At 45.6% G+C, this 26168-nt stretch overlaps 1 protein-coding gene across 1 annotated transcript; it reads right to left on the minus strand.

Annotated features, from left to right (window-relative positions):
• Positions 1-1126: 1126 nt before the first annotated feature.
• Positions 1127-26168, minus strand: COPG1 (COPI coat complex subunit gamma 1). Its single transcript, XM_070420763.1, has 24 exons — positions 26036-26168; positions 25055-25107; positions 24528-24608; positions 24196-24267; positions 23983-24062; positions 22693-22768; positions 22348-22440; positions 21830-21916; positions 20362-20519; positions 20134-20267; positions 17981-18048; positions 17532-17720; positions 16493-16588; positions 13635-13878; positions 12887-12962; positions 11738-11841; positions 11169-11294; positions 10794-10862; positions 6852-6994; positions 6341-6512; positions 5664-5761; positions 4174-4312; positions 3797-3895; positions 1127-1586 (listed from the first exon to the last, which is right to left on the minus strand). Exons 1-24 carry the CDS (start codon positions 26070-26072, stop codon positions 1456-1458), a joined length of 2625 nt encoding a protein of 874 aa, XP_070276864.1. The 5' UTR covers positions 26073-26168; the 3' UTR covers positions 1127-1455.

Genomic DNA, 26168 nt, shown 5'->3' on the forward strand with positions numbered 1-26168 from the left:
ACTTCACAGTCCTAACAACGGCCTCGAAGTTGGGGGCGAAAGTGGACCATCAGGAAAACTGTCAGGAATCACACACGTCACCCACTTCAGTGGGCACCAGCACGCACCTTCCCAAGGCCCTCACCTTCACCCCGTCTGAGTCTCTAAGGGGGGGGAGGGGGGCTGGATTCCTTTTTAAATATATTCTTATTGATCTCAGAGAGGGAGGGAGAACATCGGAGTCACTGGTTGGCCGCCTCCTGCACGCCCCCGGGCATCCAGCCAGCAGCCCAGTCGGAATCTGGGGGAATCCAACGGTGACCTACTGGTTCATAGGTCAGCGCTCAATCAGAGCCCGGTGGGCCGGGCTGAAGATTTTTAAATAGATTACTTACAGAAGGGAGAGGGAGAAACACTGATAAGGTGAGAGCAAAAAACATGGTGGCCGCCTCCTGCCCGCCCCCAACCAGGGATCCAGCAGCAACCTGGGCGCGTGCCCTGACCAGGAATCAAAGCGACAATCTGGTGCAAGGGATGATGCCCAACCCAGGCCCCTTTCGTCCACGGCCACACCAACCAGGGCTGTCCTGGATTTTTAAAAATGGGCTTTGCAAATGTATTTCAGTCACAAAGTTGCTAAACCACCTGGCAAATGCAACTAAGGTGGCCTCTGAGCCCGCTCCCTCGGGACATAAACCAGGGATTTCTGCCTCTGGAGCCAATAGAGTGCTGGCTACAGGCTGTTTTTCCTTTCTGTGCATTCCCTGAGTAGGACTGAAGTGGGAGCAGGCAAACCCCAGCACACACTTCAGATGTTAGAGATACCCAGGTCATCCACCCAAAACCCTCAGGGGCCTCCGTCCATTATGTAGAAAAAGAAGGTGGTTGTGAAAATGCAAAAATAAGTGCTTGAACTCAAAGCCTGTCAGCAGCTGTCATTCCCTCAGCAAACCTGCACTGCTCCTGCTCCTGCTCCTGAGTGTGGGGCTGGGACAGAGATGAGTAGGAGAGGGTCCTGCCTCATGGTAAGAACAGCAGCCAAAGGTCTGTGGATGCAAAGAGGGCAGAATAGGTGTTCTTGGTGGTGGGGAGGCCGAGAAGGGAAAGGTGGAGCCCCTAAGCATGGGTCAACAAGAAGTAGCAGTCATTCAATAAATACATACTGATTTATTTATAGGGATAGGCTGGTTTCTTTGGGGATAAATTCAAGAGATGCAAGCATTTTATTAATTTGTGATATCCTTCCCTGGCAGGCAGGGCAGCAAGTTCTAGGATAAACTACTAAAATGATCCTTAAAAAAAAAAAAACAACAACACGTTACCCCTAACAGTCCTGGGGCAAAAGTAAAATAAAAAAACCCACCCCAATGATTCCTAACTGTTTTTGAATACAGAAGCTTAGGATGGAGTTTCCACTGGATACATGAGGAAGGTGCAACTTCTGCGTAGTGTTGGGGGCAAAGCGGGAGTAGGACCTCAGCCAACAGATGCCAAGATGATGTCTACTGGCAGCTCCTCTGAACTTCTGGCTGTCACCTGCATTGTAACTGTGTCCAAAAGCAGCAGCCGGGAGCGCACAAGGATGTCATGACCACCCCGGAAGACACCTAGAAGGTGAGAGAGAAACACAGGTGTGTAAGGCAGAGGGGGCTGCAGAGGCTATGCTGAGGTGGCATTTGTAGCAAATGATCAAGGCTGCCCTCAGGTAGTGAAGTGGGAGTAGGCTTGGGACCAGGAAAACTGGACTGAAATGCCTGAGTGACACCTTGCACGCATCACTTTAACCTCTCTGAGCTATAGTATCCTCAACCAGAAAGTAGAGGAAATAATACTAACCATATTTTAAGTTTCTGTCAAGACCAAATGAATTAGTGGACGTATAGGGTGTACCTGATATCACAGAGGCTCTCACATATGTTGGCTGAATCTAAGAGCACAGATGAAGGGACAGCCCCGCCATGACAAAACCGCAGAGCAGGTGTCTGCAAGACCCAGGGGACTGGGTTGCTTCACTGTGGCCGGAAACATGGGCTTGGGGCTGTCAACTGTGAGCAGGGCACTGAAGCAGAGCTACTGTTTATAAACACTCAGAAAAAAAAAAAAATCTCCAATTTCCTTTTGCTCATTGTTTTAGGTGTGATAATTGTATTATCCACCGCCGCCCCCCTTTAAAAAAAGGATCATTAGAGGAACATAGTGATACGGGAAGATTTACATACATGATATATTTGTAATCTGCTTTACAATACTCGGGGGGAAACAATAGTAGGGATATAGATGCTATAGTTGTTGAAGCTGGAAGATGAGCACATAGATGTTCATTACACTATTCTATTTTTTTAAAAATATTTCCATGATGAAAGCTTAAAATCCCATTCCTATTAGAAAATTAGACAAATAATATGAAAATGATTCACAAAACAGAAAATAAATAAATGGTACTTCACAGTTGAGAAGAAGCTTAATGTCATTCAATATACAAGAAATGTAAAATAAAACTACACCAAGATACCATTTTCCATCCAGACTGGCAAAGGTCATAAGGTTTGATAACACACTGCATCAGAGTGTGGAATGAAAGGCATACAATTTCTAGGAAAGGTAACTGGAAATATTTATCAAAATGAGAAATGCACTTTGATGTCAGTGCACACAAGCCAAATAAAGTATGTGGGTATACACATATGCATGTGTGATTATTCACTTTAGCAGTGTAATAGCAAAAGACTGGAACATTCTTTTTTTTTTAATATATTTTATTGATTTCCTACAGAGAGGAAGGGAGTAGGATAGAGAGCTAGAAACATCGACGAGAGAGAAACATCGATCAGCTGCCTCCTGCACACTCCCCACTGGGGATGTGCCCACAACCAAGGCACATGCCCTTGACCGGAATCGAACCTGGGACCCTTCAGTCCGCAGGCTGACGTCCATCCACCGAGCCAAACCGGTTAGGGTGGAACATTCTAAATATTCATCAATATAGGCTGGTTCTATAAAATATGGTATGTCCACACAATGGAATTCGAAGCAGCTACAAAAAAGAATGAGGATTCAGTTTGGAAAGATAAAGTTCTTAAGATGGATGGTGATAACTGCACAATAATATGAATGCACTTAATGCCACTGGACTGTACACCTAAAAATGGATAAAATGGTAAATTTTATTTTGTGTATATTTTACCATAATCTGAAAAAGAAAATGAGAAAACGGTAATGATAGGGAAGATTTCCAAGATGCACCGTTAAGTAAAAAGTAAAACCATTTGGCCCTAACTGGTTTGGCTCAGTGGATAGAATGTCAGCCTGCAGACTGAAGGGTCCCGGGTTCGATTCCAGTCAAGGGCACATGCCCGGGTTGCAGGCTTGATCCCCAGTAGGGGGCGTACAGGAGGCAGCCGATCAATGACTATCTCTTATTATTGATGTTTCTCTCTCTCCTTTCCTCTCTGAAATCAATAAAAAAAATATATATATATATATATATGTATAAAGTAAAACCATTTGCACATAAACATTTGAATTAAAAAGAGAAATATGTACATATTAGCTTTTATATCCATAAAATCACTGGAAGGATATACTGGCATTGTTTGTAATAGTAACAATGGTTGCCTGTTGGAAGGGAACTGGAAGACTGTCAGCAAAGGTTGGGATGCAAACTTTTCACTGCAGGTATTTTTATTACTTTGTGAATTTTCAACACCATGAATTTTTCGTCCCTGTGATTCCAGTGGGAGCCCACAGCCCAGGCTACATGCAGTGGCATCCAGGCTACAAGATACCCAGGCCCTTCCCAACTGGAAATGCTGCTTACCGGCCAGGAGTAATGTGTGGGTGTTCTTGTTATCCGGCACTTTGTCTGACCTCTCACAAGGGTGCATTCCCAGGAATTTCACAATATTTCCCACAGCCTCTGTAGGGAGAAATGCTAGTATCATTAAGCCACATATCTTTTTTATTTTTTAATTTCATTTTCAATTAGTTTCCATTCAATACTATTTTGTATTAGTTAAGCCATGTAACTGGTCTCCCCCTTGTGCCACCACAGCTTCCCCATCCCCTACCCCTACTCCGAAGGGCTTTTAATAAAGTGGCATCTGAAATACGTGCTGCAGAGATGGCTCTGATCCCTGGGGGCAGAGGAGCAGGGAGCGAATGTGAGGAGCACTTCAACAGGAGCAAGGACTTTACCTTCAAGCGTCTTGGTGGTAGACAAGGTGAACGTTTCCTCCTTCTCAAACTCATCCCCTACCTCATCCCAGGCTGCTTCGAAGTTCAGCTTCATGACCTTTTGGATGTGATCAGCTACAGTGACTTCCAGGTCTTCCAGCTGGGGAGATGGGAGTTAAAAGTTAGGTCCACACCTCCAGTGGAGAGTCCTTGCTCCCCACTGGGCCTCTGCTCTGAACTCACTGCTCACTCTTCCTGCAATACATTGAGCAGTTACTTCCTAGGTGCTGAACACTGTGCTAGGCTCTGGGGATACACAGCAACTTGACCAGGTACCTGTCCTCAAAGTCCTCACAGCCAAGTATTCCCCTGGAAAATGCCCTGACCCAAGTGCTCACCTGAGGGTGTTAGCTGCAAGATCAAATCCCTTTTGAAGCCTGCCTAGAATCAGTGCCTCAAAGACCCAGGGACTGTATAGGAGAGCACACACAGAGGTCTGAGTGTCGCTCCTAATACTCAGGAGGTACTCCCCTTTACTTCAGCTGTGTCCTCTGGGCCTGATCCATGCGTCCATCTTAGCTGTGTCCCTGAACAGGACACATAATTATCCCCCGCACATTGGACTAAGTGTACAAAAAGACTTCCCATTCATCCATCCAACAGATCTTCACTAAGCCCTATTCTTGCAGATGTTTAAGGTGTGCTTAAGTAGGACTCAGCTCCTACAGCAAAAGCAATGTCAGACCCAGCTCTCCCAGGAAGCTCACTTGGTCTCGGGCAGTTCCTGCCCACTGGGTCATTGCTGGCTCAGGAAAGGCCCTTCCTCAACAATGACTCTAAGATGATACAACACAACAGTGATGTCAATTGTATTCCACAATGACAGGCCCTCTAGTTATAAGGAACTTCAACAATCTCCATTCCCAAACTGAGCATCATGGTCTATAATCAGGTGGTACTGAGCCACTGCTCCATGGTCAAAGCCCAGAAAGATTCCATTCTAGCTCAGAAAGGTAGAATTGGAAGGGCCGTTTCAGTGTATAAAAGGACTAGCTAGCAGATACAAACTCATCCAATTTCCCTAGAAAGCAATTTATAATATAAATGGAAAAGTCTTAAAATCATGCTTACCCTTTGACCCAATTATTCTACTGCCCAGAATCTATCCTACAGAAATAATCTGAAAATTTGTATCCAAAGGGATATTTAATGCAGCATTTATAAATAGTAAAAATGTGGAATCCCAAATTAAAGGAATCAAGTGAGTTATGACATAGCTATATAAGAATATTTTAAAGTCTATGGGTAATGTTTGTTTGGACTTTGTTTTTATATTTTCCAAGTTTTTTTTACACATGAGCATGCATTTTTTTCATGTTAAAAACAGTTTCTTTCAAAGAGAGCTGTAAAGCTCAAAACAGCAAGAAAATGCTTCAAGTCTGGTTGTCAGCTTCTGGGGGGGAGTTATTCTCAGCTCAGGCACAAACAGCCTCCTGACTCTAACTTCTTACCACATATTCATCTTCATAGCCTTCATCGTCAGTCTCCCCAGTGGTGGGATCACAATCCTTTACAGTGAACTTCATCATGCAGCTGAATGTGCAGGCCACTGTGAGAAAGAAAGGCTGTGGTGAGGACGTCCCTAGTCACTACAGGGATGAGCTTCTCCATAGGGGAGGTGGCCACAGCCAGCTCTCGAGGCCTTTGCCACGTTATCAGTAGTGGCAACAGGCTATCCAACCCCACAAATCTGGACAGAAGGCACCACCTTGTTGAAGGGCAGGAGAGTTAAGTCATGAGTTTGAGGAGTCCCTTTGTGGGGAAGGGAGAAGGGGAAAGCAGGCCTGGAAAAAGAAGCTGGTGGCTTCCTTGGGAATGTTTCAGTGTTTGTGCCTGTCTCTACTCTTTCATGGTATAATGTGAGGATACTGGTTTGAGGACCAGAAAGACATGGTTTTGGCCTCTTATCAGCTATTTGAACTTAGATAAGCCACTTAACCCCAGTCTGTTTCCTTCATCTATGAATGGGCCTCTATGAGGAGGAAATTTAAAGGACCCAGACTTAGCCATTCTTCTTCTCAACTGAAATCAAGGAGTTGAAGCTGTAAAAAGAGATAAATGGTCAGCACACTAGCTGCCCATCCCATTCTGACCCTGAGGCCAGGTTGGTATCTGGAGGGGGGCTCACCAGCTGTGGGGTCTTCCTTGGGTAGTGCCACCAGCGTGTAGCAGGTTCCAGGCTGATTGTAGGGTAGGGTCCAGGCGGGCACATAACAGAGCACCTCATAGCCCTCAGTGGGCTCCATCTGCACTGTGACATTCTCCAAGGTCTGGTCATTGAGTGTGTTTGTGCAGTCAAACTGGATTAGGAAGGAAGAAGGGGTTACTTAGACACTGCTCTAGGTCTAAGCCCTGATGCAGTAGAAAAGCCAGGAGATTCTACCTCTCACTCAGGGGCCAAGCTGACTCCCATCCCAGTCACCCTGCTTAGGTTCCTTGTCTCTATGCTGACATTCAGGAGCCAGAAAGGTTCTGGGTCAAGGGTGCAAGAGACACACCAGTTGGTGACAGACCCAGTCATCAAGTTGGGTCCCAACCAACTCAGTATGGGGAAGCCATTACCCTACAGGACCCATCAAATCTGGGACCACTGCATGGTCTCACGAGGCTTTAGCAGAACCTCAGCCCTCTCTGCTCACCTGGAACACCATGTGGTGGGTGAAAGTGTGTTTGGTGCAGTGGATGACATACTCTGTCTCTGACTCAGTGAGGGCCACAGGCTCAGGCGAGGACTTGAAGAGGGGCCCCAGCCCCTGGAATTCTGGCACTGCTGCCAACTGCTCTGAAAAACACAGGCCACACACACATTTACTCAGCTTCTCAATTCCCAGAATAACTTACTTGTGATGGTTTCTAATAAATGCTCATGCCCAATTCTTAAGGTCTTTCATCCTACTGAGATGGGTGGAGATGTACACACAACTATTTCCTATTTCCTAAATATACTGACATATTTTCTCATCTCCCTAGCTTTGCTCAGTTGTACCACCCACCATGAATACTCCCCTCCCCTTGGTCCCACAAAAGATCTCAGAAGCAACGAACTGTCTAGGAGACCTCAATGTTCTAGGCAAAATCCATTTGGAGACCCGCCCCCACCCCTCCCCGCTTCAACTTTAGAAGCTCACCAAAGATTTTTAAAAGAAGATGAAAGTAGGAAAGTACTAAGAGTATTAGATGAATGCTGTTATAGCTACGGAATCTGATCCTATACATTTGTCAGTTAAGACAAATGGCCAATAAAAAATGTTTCATTGTACACCTGAAACTAGTCTAATATTGTAGGTTAACTATAATTGAAAAATACATTAAAAAAAAAAAAGATGTTTCAGATTCTGCCCTAGCTGGTTTGGCTCAGTGGATGGAGCCTCCGCCTGAGGACTAAAGGGTCCCAGGTTTGATTCTGGCCAGGGCACATGCCCGGGTTGCAGGTGGATCCTCCCAGTAGGGGGCATGCAGAAGCCAGCCAGTCAATGATGCTCTCTTATCACTGATGTCTCTCTCTCTCTCTCTCTCTCTCTCTCCCTTCCTCTCTGAAATCAATTAAAAAAAAAAAAAAGATGTTTCAGATTCAGTGTTGCAGAAAACCCAATCAGGGTGGTCTATGGGCATATGATAAAGCCCAGCCCATGGACCCCACCCTGGCCTGTCCAGGTGAATGCGGCATCTGCACAGGATGCCTGCCTATGATGGCTCAAGCTGCTGCTCTCTTCCCCATTCTACATCAGAGGCAGGACTCTTCAAACTATGGTCACGGATCACCTATGTTGTCAGAATTATCCAGGAGCTTGTTAAAAACTCTGATTCCTGCCCTGGCTGGTTTGTCTCAGTGGATGGAGCATCGGCCTGCGGACTAAAGGGTCCCAGGTTCGATTCCAGTCAGGGGCATGTGCCTTGGTTGCGGGCACATCCCCAGTGGGAGATGTGCAGGAGGCAGCTGATCGATGTTTCTCTTTCATCGATGTTTCTAGCTCTCTAGCCCTCTCCCCCTTCTTCTCTGTAAAAAATCAATAAAATATATTTAAACAAAAAAACAAAAAAAACCAACAACACTCTGATTCCTGGCCTAAATGGCGTGGCTCAAGGCTGAGCATTGACCTATGAACCAGGAGGTCATGGTTCAATTCCTGGTCGGGGTACATGCCTGGGTTGCGGACTCGATCCCCAGTGTGGGGGGTGCAGGAGGCAGCCGATCAATGATTCTCTCTCATCATTGATGTTTCTATCTCTCTCTTCCTCTCTGAAATCAATAAAAATATATTTAAAAAAACCAAAACTCCAATTCCTGGACCCATCCCAAAAATGCTTTATCAGAATCTCTGGGTTTGAGACCCAGGAACCTGAATTTCTAGCAAGTTCCTTAACTGACAAATGTATAGGATCAGATTCCGTAGCTATAATTATATCTAATTATATTTGAAGACCACTACTCTAAGACTTCAACTTGTCTTTCCAATTTAATTGAACTCCTTAAGGACAGGAATTGTACCCTGCGGCCAGGGATCTGATATTTTTTCCTGTACTTAGTAGGTACTCAATTCTATTTCAGGGATAGAGACAGAAAGTAGGCATTATTGTTATTATTTTGCTTCCTCCTCACCACAAAGAGTCTACATGATTGCTTCAGTCCCCTGCAGCCTAAAAGACATTATCTAACAAATGTGCAGGCAATAGGATCCAGACCACTGCTGGAACTTGGCAGTGGGGTATAGGGATAGGCCTTACTAGATACCCAGAAACAGTCAGCTTACATATTAGGAGGAACTTTTAGGCTATCATGATCATCAGCCACCAGAATGTGTTTCTATGGGAATTCATTTCCCTGGGCCTCAAGGTTCTAGAACTGGTACTTACTACCTGGGGGATTTTGCTTCTAGCTATCAGTCAATATTTCTGAGTTTCAGTGTCTTCATCAATAAAATAGATACAATAATCTTTCTCACAGGGTTTTTGTGATGATAAATAAGACAATAAGTGTCAAGATATAGCAAAGTTTCTGTAACTTAACATGTGACTAATAAATGTTATATTTGGAAAATTATTCAAAATGGAATTGATAACTTCTAAGAGGCTTAGAAGGAATCTTCCTTGGGAGGTGTGACAGAATGATCACCCCCACCTCCAAGAGACTCACATGCTAATTCCAGAACTTATGAATATGTTTTGTCACATGGTAAAAAGGACTTTGCAGATAAAATTAAGGTGGATCTTGAGATGGGGAGATTATCTTGGATTACCTGTGGGCTCAAATGTAATCACAAGGGTCCTTATGAGAGGGAGGCAGTTGGTGGCCTGAGTCAGACCGCTTTGAAGAGGCTATGTTGCTGACTTTGAAGATGGAGGAAGGGGTCACTACGAAAGGAATATAGGACTCCAGAAAGTAAAAACATCTAGGAAACGATTTTCCCCTGGAGCATCCAGAGGGAGCTCGGTACTGCCAACACAAAACTCATTTTGGACTTCTGACCCTAGAACTGTATGAAAATATATTTGTGTTATATTAAACCACTAAGAGTGTGGTGATTTGTGACAGCAGCATGAGGGAACTAATACAGAAGGAAATGTTTTGAGTTAGGAGTGATCCCAGCCCTGGCAGGGTACTCAGTTGGTTGGAGCGTCGTTCCATACATCAAAAGGTGGCGAGTTCGATTCCTGATCAAGGCACTTAGGGGAGGCAACTGAGCAATGTTTCCCTTTCATATCGAGGTCTCTCTTTCTCTCTCTCTCTTTCTCTCTCTCAAGTCAATAAAAACATATCCTTGGGTGAGGATTAAAAAAAAAAAAAGTGATCCCAGTTAGAGCAGGATCCTAGCTTTCCTGAATCTGAAAGGTAACATGTTGACAGGAGACAGGATTCTGAAATGGACTGGGAAAGAGGGGATTTAATGCAGTTCAACAATAACGATCTACTCTGAGGAAGGAAGGCACTGTGCTAAGTGCTGTGTATACAACCACACAGAACTATTTAAAACAGAAGAGGTAGAACAGAAGTGACCAGACAGAAGAGCTTAGGAGATCATTGAGGGCTTCACAAAGGAAGAGGGATATGTGCTAGTCCCTGAAGGTAGGAATTCAATGGATAAAATGGTCTGGCAATTAGATACATAGCTTTGTCACTTAATGCAAGACCAGAGAAATAGATAAATACTTAAAATGTTACAATACAACTTAGACTGAACACATCTGGAACCTAAGAAAAAGTACCCGTCTTAAAATCCCAACTGTTCTGAATCAAACATCCTGAACTGGCCTGGGTTCCAGCCGTTTGAGGCTTCAGAACCAAGGCTGAGAGGCAGCTCTAAGCCAGTTTTATTTGGATCTTAATGTCAGCTCCTTCACCTGTTTGCTGTGCAACCTTGGGGAATTACTCTCTCCGAACTTCCAATTCCTCAGATTCCAAGTAGACCTAATATCCTCCACATGAGGATCAAATGTACTGTGAAAATACTCTCAGGGCTCAGCATCGGAACAGGCCCAATAAACAACAGTTCTTACTCTGAATTCCCGGAGGAGGACAACTACTCCAAAGCTGAGGAGACTGAGCCCTGCTCCTAAGAGCCCCACCGAGTACTGTTACTCACCCTGGAAGATCTCCTGTCGGGTAGCTGCCACTTTCTCAGGCTGCTTAACTGCTGTGATGGGGGTGTTCTCTGCAGGAGCAAATACAATGGTGATCAACAACTCCACGAATGGGGCACTGTGGTGTTGAGCACAGTGCTGTTATTTAGGGATTACAATTTTCTGAGAGTGTAGTATTAAACATGTGAGAAAGAGAGTAAGTGTGTGTGTATGTGTGTGCGTGTGTGCCCATTTCCTGAAGCCAGACACAAAAAGGATTATTCCCTCCTCCCAGCACAACCCCATCCATCCTGGTTTAGTGGCTTCATGGCCAACGCAGACCCTCCAATGAAGGCCTGAACCTCAGGGCCTCTGAAAGGAGTATAGGTGTTACTTACCTGTTCTTTGCTCTGCCATGGGTGCGGTGGCCAGGGGCACAGACTTGAGGTCAAAAGGTTTTTCTGATGGTTCTAGAGTATACTGCTGTAGAGCCCTCTCCAAACCAGGGATGGACACGGTCAAACCTAGAGGCCAGTGAGAGAGAGGTCACTCTGCTTGGAAGGAATGACAGAATGAGCACCAGGAATCCCCCATGGAAAACAGGCCCTGGGATCGAGGTTGTATGACCCTGAGAAAGCCACTTAACTCTCTGAGCCTCTACTTCTTCATCCAAACCCTCCTTGATAGGATTGGTGTAGGGAATAAATATAGATACAGCAGGGACTGGTAAACAATAAAGCACTATACAAACTATTTTTAAATTAATGACTAGTGTTTCAATTCACTGGGCTGTTTCCACCCACGTTGGGTAAACCACATGACCCAGGTCTACTGGGCTCAGAGGCATGCCATGAAGTTGCCATGGAAGTTTAGGAAATTTGTGCCTCAGATTATCCCTGCTCAGTCAGAGTAATGAAAAGGGTCACAGCTCTGGGAGGGGGTCAAATACAGAGCAGGAAAGGCTCACCATTTAGGATGTAGCTCGCATTGAGAGCCTTCTGCTTCTGCTCCAGGACATTGAGATAGAAGGTGGCTCGGTCCCTGACTTCATTGTCATCATCCATCACACACCTGCAGCCAGAACACAAGGCACTTCTGAATAAGGGGTGACAGGATGGGTACTGAAAGCTTCATTACAGTGGTGAGAGGAAGCCGGTCTCTTCAAGCTCTGAGAGCACAGTCCCAGATGTGGTATCTAGCCATCAAAGCCATGAAGGGACCCACAAAACTCTAACTAATTATCAGGGGGTGACCATATTCATTGTCCCTGGATTCTCTCCCAAAAGCCAACCCAGGAGGGAGGCAATGAATCTCCTGTATTCAAGAGCATATGTCAAAAAAAAAAAAAAAATTTATATGACCCTGTAATTTCACTCCTAGTTATATCCTCAAGAGAACTGAAAACATATGTCCACACAAAAATTTGTATAGGAAAGTTCATGGGAGCATTATTCACAGGAGACAAAAAGTAGAAACAACTCAGATGTCCATGAACTGATGAATGGATAAATAAAATGTGGTATAGCCAAAACAATGAAATATTAGTCAATAAAAAGGAATGAAATACTGGTCTATCCTGCAACATGGATGAAGCTTGAAAACATTTGAAGAGCCCAGACACATAAAAGACCACAAATTGTATGATAGCATTTATATGAAATATCCAGAATAGGCACATCCATAGATATAGACAGTAGATTAGTGGTTGTCTAGGGCTGATGGTGGTGGGGGTGTTAGAGAAAGTGGAGAATGATAACTAATGGATACAGGATTTATTTTGGGGGGATAATCTTTTTAAACTTAAATTGTGGTGATGGTTATACAACTCTGTGAATAAAAACCATCATATTACACGTTTTTAATGGGTAAATTATAAGGTTCACAAATTATATCTCGTAAAGTTCTTTTTTTAATAACTCAAATGAACAATGCTCACATCTGGGTGAAGGCATTTTTGTATATTGTTTTTCATGCTCTTCTATTCCATCTATTTTTCCCTACAATCCATAGTTGTATAATTTACCACCCCTCCCCTTTACAGTTAAAGAGACAAAGGAAAGTTGCCTGAGCCTGAGAGAACTCTGTCATCCATCAGGGCCCTCAGGCACAGACTCACCTCTTCAGCAACACCAAGATACTGGGTAACATCTCTTCATTCTGGGCTCCAAACTTGGCCAGAGCACTCACAGCACCTGTGTTTACGAAGCACATAAAGTATACCTGATACACCAGAGCCAACACAACAAGTGGCTCTGGGGGAATCTTGGCACCACCCAGCCTCAATTTCCTCATCTATTTCATCGAGAAGCCAGTCCCAATCTAGGGTTCCAGGAGCCATTTTCAGCATTAACTATGATGAGGCCCCAAGAGCTGGCCAATGTCAGGCTTCTCAGCTTATGTATCCAAATAACCTAATTCAGTTAAGCACTAGATTAACATAAATGAGAAAATGAACTATTACTTCATGATTACCAATTGCTAAAAGAGAAAAATCTATCCAGTGGGCCCGAGGAGAAAAAAGCAGTAAACTAAAATGAATAATATAATGATTGCACAATAAACTGCACTTATTTAAAAGAGGAATTTTATGGTATGTGAATTATATCTCAAAGCTATTGTTAGAAAAAAGAAATAAAGTTAAACACAAATATAAAGTGAAAAAAATCAATAAAACAAATAGATTAAGAACCATTCAACTAGATGACCTCTAAACATCTAAGGTCCTTCTACAATATTATAAAAAACTGAGTTTGTGAGCCAAAAACACCAAGTGCCCTGTCCCCATTGGGGGCTCAGGTCCCTCTGTAAGAGCAGTCTACTTAAGACAAGCTGAGAGTCAAAGTTCAGCCCTATCTCATACCTACCTGCCCGGACCTCCTCATGCTCCAAGACCACGCGGTTATAGATAAAGCGAATGTACTTGGAGGGGTTGTTGGTCTTGGGCCCCTCCTGGCCCAGGAGATGTAGGATGCGGGTGGCCAACACAGTGAATTCGCAGTCCTCGATGAATTCACACAGGTGTGACAGTCCTGTCTCCTTGCTCTCTGAGTTCTCCTCAATGATGCTGATGATGCAGTCCACAATGGCCCGCTTATACTCAAAGCCACCCTGCAGTGGGAGGGGTCAAGATGATCAAGGAGGCTGCTGGCACCAGAATCCTGTGAGGCTCAGAGACTAACCAGGATCAAAAACAGAATCTTTTTGTGTAAAACAAAAGACCTGGACTGAATGTTTGCTGGGGACCTTCCAGTTCTAACTGTATTTGGTTTTGTTGCAACATGTTGAGTCTTACTTTCTTCCTAACTTTGACATAAAAGGCAAAATGGGTGGTACAGATGCTATGGCAAACAGTATGGTGGTTCCTCAAAAAAATTAAAGAAAACAGACTTGCCATACTATCCCAGTTCCACTTCTGGGCATTTACCCAATATAACTGAAAGCAGGGTCTTGAAGAAATGTTTGTATACCCATGTTCATAGCAGCATTAATTACAATAGCCAAGAGGTAGAAGCAATCTTGGCGTCCATTGACAGATGACATGAATAAAAAAATGTGGTCTATATATACAATGGAATATTACTCAGCCTTAAAAAGTAAGAAAATTCTAGCCCTGGCCAGGGAGCTCAGTTGGTTAGAGCATCATCCCAATATGCCAAGGTTGAGGGTTGGATCCCCAGTCAGGGCACATACAAGATCAACCAATGAATGCATAAATGAGTGGAACAACAAATCGATGTTTCTCTCTCTCCCTCTCTCTAATCAATAAATTTTTTTTAAAAAAGATATGTCTTTAAAAAAAACAAAGACAATTCTGACACATGCTACAATGTGGTATAACCTTGAGGACATTATGCTCAATGAAATAAGCCAGTCACAAAATGACAAATATTACTTGATTCCAGTTATATGAAGTCAAATTCATAGAGAAAGTAGAATGGTGGTTGCCAGAGGCTGGGGGGCAGAAAATGAGGCGTTGCTATTTAATGGGTATAGAGTTTCAGTTTTACAAGATGAAAAAGAGATGTTGTACAACAATTTGAATATATTTAATACTGATCTGTACACTTAAAAACAGTTAAGATAGTAAATTTTGTCATGCATAGTTCAACCACAATTTTTTAAAAAAAGGCAAAATGGGGCAGTGGAGAATCAGAAGATCCTTGATCAAATCTATGTTCTGCTACTTACAGACTTTAATGACAAAGATGGCAAATGAGATGCCTACAGATGCCAGGAATGCAACCAGGCAACATGAAGCAGACTAAATGGAAACGGAGGGGCAAAGGACGGTGCCTGTCCCATCTAAAAAAGGAAATCACCACTCAGCCTCGCATTACTGCCAGATCTGACAAGTTTTTTGGGCGAGACTGGAAATCTGTTATGGTGGTGGTGGCAGTGTTTTCCTGATTTTTTAATAACGGCTACTCATCTGAAATGTTTAAAACTTTTACAATCTAAGTAAAACTTACCTGTGGATCAAATCAGGCCCCTGTTCTCAGATTAGTTTGTTTTATGGCTGTGAGCCACTTACCTTCCCTGAGCCTCACACTCCTCCATAACAAGGACCATTAGTGTGTTTACCTCACAGTTATTTTGAAGAATAAGTAAAACGCATTTGTACAGTTCAATAAGGTTGTCATATGAGTAGGTACTCTGTAAACCTTCAAGCACTATTTTCGTTATCACCTCTATAGGTGGTCCGTCAGCCTGGTGGGCAGCAAGCGAAGAGTAGGTGCATCCAGGCTGTGCTGGCAGCTGCTCTAACTGAGGATGACAAGCCTCTCTGCAGAAAGCTAGAAACAGACTCATTTCTAGAAGACAAGGTCTCCCTGTCTAAGTGCTGTGACCTGATGAGTGAAGGTCTTACACTCAACTTCATATGGACCCATGAATTTTTCTAGGAAAAGGGAGATCCGGGAGAAAATCATGGGCTTTTCAGTCAGACAGATCGGGGCTTAGACATGTATTGGTCAAGTGACCACAGGCAGGTTACTTCACTTCTCTGAGTCAAATCCCTGATTTTTAAAGGGAGAAAATTATGTCCATGGACAAGGCCTGTTAAGAGGATCACAAGATTGTGCACACTGTGTAGTGTCTCCAAAGTGCTGGGTCCATTAGCTAACGGCTCCCTAAGCGTTAGTGCTCTCCTCCCTTCCAATACCTTTGGGAACCCCAAAGACGCCCAAGGCAACGGTCCAAGGGCCACTCTGGGGCTGGGGCAAAGGAGCGCCAAATATCTGGGGACCAAATCTACTCCACAGACACTCTGCTTCTGCTCCTCTGAATTAACTGTCTTTGCTGAGACATCCAAGAAAGGTGGGGTAAGTAAATCACTAATTCATGTCAGAATGAAGAGAACAAATGTCACAATATTAGCATAGGCTTCACAAGAAACCACCCCATGGAGTTCCTGGAATGGTCCAGAATGCTTCTACACTAGCTACCAGTAGAAAACACATTTTCCCATTATATGCACAAGCATTGCCTCAGGGCATCTACTGTTTAAAGTCAGGGTACTGAGTCTTTATAGTTATTACTGTAATTACTAGTAATTGCTACACGTTTATCTGTTGGTTCACATGGAGTTTAAAGGGCCACAGGAACCAGGAAATCTACCCAGTTAACAGTTTGATCTGGGTTCACCCAAATGACATGGAGGCAGCAGCCAAGTTGCTCCCAGCACCAGGAGCCCTGGCATGCCCTGCATGCGTCCTACTCTTACCTCTTCCCGCAGCATGGAAAACAGGAAGTTCATGAGGACAGCATGTTTGCGAGGATACTTCTGACACAGGGCACTGATGGCCTGGACGACTACCACCTGAATCAAACAGACATGCATAAGCAGAAGCCTCCTGAAACCAGGGTGGAGTTACTTAGTTCACTAATTGCTAATGAAGTCCTTCCTTAAGCAAGGCCAGACCTGGGATGTGACACAGGGCAGGGAAACAAGGAACTCCATCCCCCACCCACCCTCAGGGAACATGCAATCCCTGAACCCATCCAGGGCAGGATAGCAGGCAGAACAGGCCCAACAGTCCCAGACCCATACACAGGACCCCAAACTCTGCTTTGCTACTCAGACCTCATGGTAAGTCTATGAGCCCCCTCTCCATCTCACTTGTCCTGCTTCTCTTCCTACTGCCTCCTCACCCCCATTCCTTTGAGATTCCCCCATCAGCTTTTCTGTTCCTCTTTGGGTATTCTGTCTCCTCTCCTCTTCTCTTCTCTCATAATCCCTTCAGCAATTTTATCTCCTCCCACAGTTTTAACTACATCTTCTATGCCACTGATTCTCAGATCTTTGTCTCTTGTCTGAGCTCAGTGTTTCTAAATGTCTACCAGATAGCTCCACCTAGTGCCCAAACCACAACCCGTCTGCAGTAACCATCACTACCTTCTCCTTCCTTCATCCAAGACATAACTTTCTCCCTCCTTCCCCAAACCAATCAATGGCCCCACCATCAACCCAAACTGGAAAAGAGCATCATCCTCGACAGCATTTACTCCCTCTGTCCTCACACAATGTCCTGTCAACTGGCTATACAAAGAAACAGTGTAGACAAAAACCAGATGCAGGACTGTGCGCATCTCCCAAGGCCAAACCCCGTGAAGGGTTATGTACCAGCCTTCTCCACTGAATCCTCAAGCCTGAACATTCCCTCAGGTCAATCCTGGCCCAGTGGCTAGGGAACATGGAGTGGGAACACAGAGCATCTTCCTGATTCTGGGGACTGTGGGTGTTCCCTAGGTGCCCTGGATACCTTGAATTCATCTGAGATCTCTGACATGAAAGAGGAGATCTGCTTCATGAGGCGGTCAATGCTGCTCTCGCTGCCAGTCTTGAGCAGAGTGGTGATGGCTAGCGTGGCAATGCTGCGATTCGAATCTGTGACAAGGTTCTCTAGGTCTAGATTACAGGCTGTCACTGCTGACGGATGCTTCATGGCAACCTATTTTGGGAGGAAAGATAAAGAGGACAAGGACAAAAGATAAAAAAAAATAGGACTTGTCATCCCACTGGATGGGTTTGGTCTGGTCAGAGCTCATTTGGATGAACTCATGTCACCATCTGGTAGAAAGTGACTGTAACCAGGGCTACATACATCCAGGTAAGGTCAGGGACATGGAAATACCTCCAGCTGGATCAGGTTACCGCCCGTGACCCTCTCAGAAGGCCAGGTCCCCCCTTCTGCCCGTCTTAGACCCTTACCTTATTGAGGGTACGGACAGCGGCATAGCGGAGAGCGGCCTTGGGTGAGCTGCAGAAAAGCTGGAGCACTGTGGGGAGACAGATGCCATGTGTCAGGCTGCTCTCACTGCTGGGCAGCTGGAAAAATCCAGGTAGGCCTCCAGGAGAGGGCAGGAATAGGGCATCGAGGGCATGCAAGGGCTCTGAGGCTGTTCAAACCCAAACCCTCTGCTTCAGCTCATTTCCCTGCTGGCACCCCCACCTCAACCAAGGAAGCGAGTTCTCTCCCTGGGTACTTGAGCCATGAGCACAGAGGCCTTACTATGCACTCGAGAGCCCAATGGATCCCGTGAATGATGAGAGTGGCTGTTTACTGAGCACCTGCTGTGTGCCAGGCACTGTGCTGGGGAACTGCCATGCCTTGTCTTATTGATTCCCCACAACCTTATGAAGCAGCTATGGTTATCCCCATCTTAACAGTAAGGAGGCTGAGGCACAAAGGGATAAAGCAACTAAAGTAACTCTAGGTTAGCAGTAAGCAAATGGCAGAACCAGGACTGAAATCGAAGCCTGCCTGCACCTGAATGAAGTTTGAGCTGTGGACCCCTGTGAAGTAGAACTCATTCCTTTTTCCTGAAGCACATACTGAACTTCCTCACTCCTGGCTTAAACAACGGCCTTGGTTCCTCTACTAGCAGGTGCATGTCAGGCAGCATATCCCTTCCTGTGCCTTAGTTGTCAGGAAGCTCAGGGCTCAATTCTGCACTCGAGGTAGTAGTAAATATGACTGCTGTTTTCTGAGGTAATCATGTTCTTTTCTATTACTTGGCTTTATTTTGAAGGCTCTATCCTATTTATGTGTTTCATTATTCTGGAAATATGGGGAATACAGTAAGAATTAATGAATGAATACTTATATCAGTGAATAACTTCCTTTGGTTCTTCTATTTTCGTCTCCAAGAAGAAAGAGACTTCTCTCTCCAAACATGAACCCCATCTCTCTGCCTGGCCAGGTTATAACATTATTATGGCGATTAGAAAAACAGGTCCATTCATTCAAAAAAGGCTGCACTCAAACTCTCCTGCCATAACATCTTTACTTTCATTGGGTTCGTCCTTCTAGAACACTCTCCCCCTCTCTGAATCTGTTTAGCAATCCTAGCAACATCTCCTTTTCTAAACTCTTAATATACCAACTTTCCAGTACCAACTACTTAGCACATCACATGTGCATTCTTATATACAGTGAGATTGCAACACCTAGCACTGGGACCTGTAAAAATAAAGCAATGAACAATTCAAGGCAGATGGATTCTCCTTAATAACAGCAAAGAGCCCTAGCTGGTTTGGCTCAGATAGAGCATCAGCCTGCGGACTAAAGGGTCCCGGGTTCGATTCCGGTCAAGGGCACATGCCTAGGTTTCGGGTTCAATCCCCAGTGGGGGACATGCAGGAGGCAGCCTATCAATGATTCTTTCTCATCATTGATGTTTCTATCTCTTTCCCTCTCCCTCTCTCTCTGAAATCAATAAAAATATATTTTAAAAAAAAAATAACAGCAAAGAACACTTTCCCTGTGGTCACCATGGTGCTAAGCACTTTTCCAAGCCATTTGTATAGATCACACAAATTTACTGCCTACTGTAATCTTATGTAACAGGCACAATTACTATCCACATTCCAGAGAAGATGAAGCATGGAGAAGACGGATGACTTTCCCAGGCTCACTCAGTTGCTAAGGGGCAGAGCCACTTAGTAGCTATCAGGCCCTGCCCTCTGAATTGCTTTCTCCTTTACCTGAGACAGCTCAGCACTTAGGAAGAATGCACTGGTTTCATAATTCCTGGTTTCCTCCACCAGGCCCTCTTGCATGGCTAGCCAGCCCGACAAGTGCAGAGCAGATCTGAACCTCACCTATGGCACTTACCAGATCCCCAGTCTCTTTAGTGGTAAGATGGAACTAAATGCACCCCATCCCCTAAAGATAACACATGTGAGAGGCCCCAGTAGAGTACCTAGCACAAAACAAGTGCCTACTGGGTACTAATTCCTTTTCCTAACCTTAGACTGTGGCCTATTCAAGGGCATTTTCTTTCTTCCCCTGACCCCCAGCCCAGGGCCTGGTTCCCAGCAGGTACAAATGTGTGAAGCGGAGTGAAGGAATGCCTGGTAACCTGACACAGCTGGGGCCAGCTCTTTGGCACTGCAGCCTGGCAGATTGACAATGGCCGAGGCAGCCTCGTAGACCACCATCTCATGCTTGTTGCGTAAGCAGCTCTCGATGAAGTCAAACAGTGGGCTGTCACGGCTACAAAAGAACACAGGCAGTAAGGAGTTGGAAATGGCCCAGCACAGTAGGTTTAATGAGGCATCATCTAGTGAGGGGAGACAAGAGCCATTACCTGCTGTCCTCCTCCTCCAGCTGCTTGCTGGCCACCCGGATCATCATGCAGTAGGCAAAGGGAGACTTGAGGCCGTGCCGTGTGAACTTGCTAATCATTTTACTGACAGCCAGGCGGTCATTCTTACGTACATGGTATAGGAGCCCCAGTGCGTGGTACTAGAGGACAGAAGATAGCAGCTGAGTATAAACATGTGAAGCCTAGGTCTACGAGTGTGTGGCCTGGGGCAGGCCACTGCATCTCTCTGGGCTTCAGCCTTCTCATTTTTAAAATGGGCATCATAATGGCTCTGACAAGTCCTCCAAATGGTCTGTATAGATACTCCTGACACAGTGTATATCAGTATATCTGTAGTTATTGTTCCTGGCCCCGGTTCTGGCCAGGGCTCTGACAGGCATCATTGAGTACAGATGTGAAGGGGGCAACAGACGCCACAGAGGTGAAAGAATGGGAAGATACCCAGTGTCATTAGATGGAGGAGGGAGCTGGGCCCTGAGCATGGACATAGGTAGATAAGTAGGAAGATATTCTTAGACCAATGACTTGCCCAAGGACTCATGGTTGGTACTGGCAAAGATCTAGAGGACCTGAAATCCAGGGATTCCATTCTAGAGATGTATGGTGTACAAAGTTATTTCCTATCCCTTCTGCTCTTTTCTGTTTCCTTATCAGAGTGGCATTCAAGCGCTAAGAAGCTTCTCTGACCCTGGGAAGTGTTTTGAGATGACCCTGGGAGATGAGAATCAGTGCAAAGGGTGAAGAGAAAGAGAACCCTTCACGCAACGCACGTTCGTGGGGAACCTGGCGCTAAACCATTCGTAGCTTCTGGGTCGGGGTTTCGTACGTAGCAGAGCAGCTCCCTCGCTGCGATCTATTGAAAGTCAGCCCTCGACACAAGGGTTTGAAAAAGAAAAAGAAAAAGGAAAAAAAAAAAAAAAAAGAAGAGAAAGAGAAGAGAAAAATACACAGAGACTGTACAGGTATGCACCAGATGTGTCAGATATTTATAGATGTTGTCTCATTTTATCCTAACAGCTTAGTGAGGCAGAAACTTTCATTTCCATTTTATAGACAAGCAAACTGAGACTCACTGAAATAAAAGGACTCCCTGGCCTACATCACTAAAGAAGAGTTACGTAGACAACAGTCCCACGAAGATATTTCTATGCATCACTGACAAACCCAGGTGGCAAAGGCCCTCTGCCTGCCTAGGCCAGGTTTGCTACAGTTCATACCCCAAAACTTTATCAAAATACTTTAATATTTTGGCACCAGGTGGTAAGTAATCTCTAACCCAAGCCCCCCTCTACAAAACCCCTCAAACCTCCCCATAATCCAGTGACAAAAGGATTATATCCTGCTCTGGCTAGGGGCCACCAGGATGTCTGTGGTGAGAGTCCATTCTGACTGGCCAGTGCCATGCCATCAGCCTAAATAATTTAAAGCCACTGCTCCGCTCACACCTCACCTGGACCATGATGTTATCACTTGATGCCGCCTCCTGGGCCTCATTCACCCAGCGCTTGACCACATCAAAGCTGCACTTCAACAGGTGCTGTGGGCAAAGGGGCACATTAAGGGGCAGGAAGTCAAGAGGCTCTCCCGTCACATCTGCTGGGCCTGGCTTAGAGTTCAGCCGGGCCCTGGTTCTTCCCTCAGACAAAGCCCAGGACATCTCCATTGTCTTGGTCTTCTGAGATGGTGCACAAGCATAGGACAGCTCCCACCCTCACTCTCCCAGGCTTTAACTCCTATAATAGGTCACCCCAAAGGATGGACCAGGCTCTTCAACTGGCCCCTCCTCAATCAACCCAGAATTCCCTGGCACTTTTCACTAAGAAGTGGGACTCTCAGATGGGGGGATACAGAAGCACTTTTTATTATCTACTGGAAAGCAATTCTAATATTTTCTTTAGAATATATCCTGCCCAACCCCAACCCCAACCCAACCCCTGGCCCTGCAGGGTCCCGGATGCAGTTACACACCAGAGAAGACACCAGGGCAGAGCTGGAGACACTGGGCACCTTGTCCACGATAGCCTGTTTCATGTAGCGCTCGATAGCCTGCAGCATGGTGCTCTGCGGGGACAAGGAGCAGGGCAGGAGGGGACCCAATCAATCCTTAGTCACCTTCAGGAGTGCAGGTGACAGGGTGCGGAGAAATGAGGCGAGGAGGAAGCAAACATGTTTCCTATGCACTCCAACCCTCATCATCTGGCTCAGTGCTTTGCCCAAGAGGCAGGGACAACCTAAAGCATGCAAAGGATGAAACTGAACCTTGACTGAAAAGCAGGGAAAGGACAGATGGCTGGATAGTGGCAGCAGACTCACATCCGTGATCTGGCAGAGGGCTCGCACGGCTGGGCCTCGGTAGTTGTCTTCTTTCCCAGTCATGTCCTTTGTCAGGCTGCAGGGGGAGAAGGCATAAATCTCAAAACTGACCAGATCACTCCCCTGCTTTTACTAAAACATTTCCGAGGCTTCCGACTGCCATTACCATCAAGCATAAACTCTTAACAAAAAAGTCCCCAAATAGGCCATGTGATCTCTCTGCTCCAGGCATTTGTGTATGCTGTTTCGTTAGCCTGGAAAACTCCTCACCCCATCACCTCCATCTCTGCTATCTCTTATTCCTCCTTCAGGACTCTGTTCAGTTCTTCTAGGAGGCCTTTCCTGACCCAAATTCAAAGTGGGTGCCTTTCTGGTCTGCTTTCACAGCCTATCATATGTCCCATATTATATCCTATCTGAACAACCTGATTGCCTGGTTATTTCTCTGTGAATTCTCTGAGTGCAGAGGCCATGTCTGTCTCCAGTCCCAGAGCTAATCACAGGGAATGATAGACAGTCAACAGATATTTTCTAAATGAACCCTCAAATAAATATATGACATCCCCTTCTATACCCTCCCAAAAAAACTGTGAAAGAATAAATAAGAGAACTGAGCCCTAGATCTTAAGGGCAGGGATATACCTTAGTCACATCTGTCCCCTGTATCACTCAGCCTAATGTAGAAACCATTAGTTAATAAGGAAGCCTATTTGTATACCTCTTGTATTCTCTATGTCCACTTTTCTTGTGTTCTCTCTTGGTACTCACTACAGTCATTGTGAGAGTTTCAGGCTGGCTCAGGTGACTAAGAGAAATCTAAGGGAAGGAAGAGTTTGTGCCCGAGCTAAGGCCAGAGAATTAAAAGGGAAACAGCATACTCTGGAGGCTGCCATGGGGTGGGCAGCAGTAAATGAAGGATAAAGGAATCAGAAGATGAAAGGGCGTCTAAAAGTATGTCAATCAAAAGTTTCATTGTCTAGCCCTAGGTGGTTTGTCTCAGTGGTTAGAGCATCTGCCTATGGACCAAAAGGTCCCAGGTTCGATTTCAGTCAAGGGCACATGCCTGGGGTTTCGGGCTCAATCCCCAGTAGGGGCCGTGCAGGAGGCAGCCAATCAATGATTCTCTCTCATCATTGATGTCTCTCAGTCTCTATCTCTCTCCTTTCCTCTCTGAAGTCAATAAAAATATATATATTTTTTAAAAGTTTCATTGTCTAGTATATATGAGAAAAAATGGTCTCTGTATCAATAGAACCCGTCAGAGGAACCATCTACAGTCCCAAGACTTACCTACTGGTAACGATGATGACATCCTCTGCAATGCTAGACATCTCCTTGATGGTCAAGTAGCACATTCGACGAAGGGTGGGCTGGGAAAGAGATGGAAAGAGCCCTATGACTCCTAGCCCAGCATGAGGGTCAGCGTTAGAAAAAGAAAAGTCCAGACTTACACGAAACTCCAGATTTCCCCCCCTCAAGGAAAGCTGGGGTTGTGGCACTTACATCGTTGGACTGAAAGAGCTTGGTCATGGCGAAAAAGGCCTCAGTTGCTTCAGTGGTCCCCAAGTGCTCCCCCTGTTTTAATCAAAAAAGAAGTATCAGCTTGGGATGGAGGAGCCAGAAGGCTCTTGCAGCTGGATGAGCCCAGGCCAAGTCCTCAGAGCCCTCAGAGGCTCCATCAAAGGCAACACATCAGAATTGGATGCTGAGGGGATCCAGAGCTGGGCCATTGGCTACAACCACTCATGGGCTGTTGAAGAGCCTAAGGGCTATTGGACTTAAGTACCCCAACATCTCCCAACACTGTTTTCTCCACCTCTAAGCCTCCCCGTTACCTGATTTATGAGGTAAAGGATCTTGGTGAGAATGTGGGCACATTTCCGAGGGTTGATGGGAGTTTCATTAAATACACGGGCCTAAGAAGAAGTGACCAAGGATATTACTTTCTAGTCTGGTATATTTCCTTCCATTTCCCACCAAGCACATTCAAAGGCTGAGAAGTCCCAGAGTCAATAAACACAGCTGCTTAGATAAGCTTATTTTCAATAGGAAAGAGTTTTGGCTTTTATTTCTTTAATTCATCTAGTAACAACTCCTGAAATCTTCCTTAATTTCAACATTAGTTAGGAATATACTCACTTATTGACTAACAGGTAGTAGTAAATGCTTGTTAAATAGAAAGAGAAATGCAGAACAACAAAAATGTAATCATACTGAACTCTCTCCAGGAAGAAGTTTTCCTGTCTTTCCAGGAACAAGTTTCTCCCCTATTGGCTCTTTAAACCAGCACGTTGAATGTGCTCGCATATCAATCCAATCCATCTGAACATGATGCTCAAAGAGCGGAACAAATGACACTTGCCTCCTGGAGCACCGCACTCTTCTCAAGGTGCTGGAATGGGTTGGAACCTCCACCTAGATCAGAGAACAGAGAAGACTGAGCACAAGCTGTGACCCTGAATTTCAAAACTCTCCCATAGAGAAGGGACATATGACCCTACTGTCTACCTAGTCAAGTCCAAACTCCTACGAATGGCAGTCAAAGCTCTACAACCTGCACGTAAATCATACCACCCTCCTGCAAGGGTTGCCCTGTACCACTCAGTCACTCAGCTGCCCTGGCACAGTTGCCCTGTGTCTCTCACAGTGTCTCGTCTCGCATTCATTAATGCAAAAGGTACCTAACTGACCCCTAGTGTGTGTGAGGACCACCATCTCCCAGTGACTAGGGTGTCTTCACAGGAGATGTCACGTTTGTAATTAACTACATGTTTTATTATTGTTTGATTTCTGTCTCTCGCCTCCGTTATGCCTGTGACCATTCTAACATTCCCAGCAGAGGCAGCAAGTGTCTTACTTCCACTGCAGTGTCAGGACACAGTTAAGTGCCTGGCCTGCAGTAAGTGCTCAAGATGTTCGCTGAACAAATGAATGAGTCCGGGTTCTTCACCGCAGGACACTGGCCCCACAGATAACGCCCCGTTTGCCAGCACCAACTTAGTGCTGGCGAATCCCAAGAAATCGGACGGGAAAAGGGACAAAAGAGCATCTGCTACTCCCCTGACAGTTGTGGAAACTGAGGCCCAGAGAGGCGCGTGACCCGCCCAAGGTCACCCAGCCAACAGCGGTCCGATCTAACGAATGCGGGGCAATGGAGCATGCGCTGGCTCTCCGAGGCTCGCCATTGACCAGTTGTGGACCTTTGCACGAACCCCTGCCCCCCATGGGGCCTCGGCCTCGGGTCAGACAGAAGCCCCGAAGGAGAGCTCCCAGGGAGGATGCTGAGAGCCTACGCGATGGTCCAGCTTTCCTCAGGCCTAGCTTCAGGCCTGGGCCCCCTCACCCGATTCCTCGTCTTTCTTGTCGAATTTCTTCAGCATGGTGGCGCCGGAGGGGACGCAAACCAGTAATCTGGTGCTGGACCGGCGCGGCGACCAGCGGTGCTCCGATGGCGTTTTCACACAGCACTTCCGCCG

This window comes from Myotis yumanensis, unplaced genomic scaffold, assembly GCF_028538775.1.
Source record: "Myotis yumanensis isolate MYYU_CA2020_CCGP unplaced genomic scaffold, mMyoYum1.0.hap1 SCAF_7, whole genome shotgun sequence".
Classification (NCBI taxonomy): Eukaryota; Metazoa; Chordata; class Mammalia; order Chiroptera; family Vespertilionidae; genus Myotis; species Myotis yumanensis.

What these genes read in the sequence shown, in the direction of transcription:
- COPG1 (XM_070420763.1), bottom strand. Translation starts at nt 26,072, where the DNA reads ATGCTGAAGAAATTCGACAAGAAAGACGAGGAATCGG. An exon ending in CTGTCCGTACCCTCAATAAG is followed by an intron (nt 17,721 to 17,980) that starts GTAAGGGTCTAA and finishes CTCCCAAAATAG; the next exon opens with GTTGCCATGAAGCATCCGTC. An exon ending in TTTCCATGCTGCGGGAAGAG is followed by an intron (nt 13,879 to 16,492) that starts GTAAGAGTAGGA and finishes CTCCCACTGCAG; the next exon opens with GGTGGCTTTGAGTATAAGCG.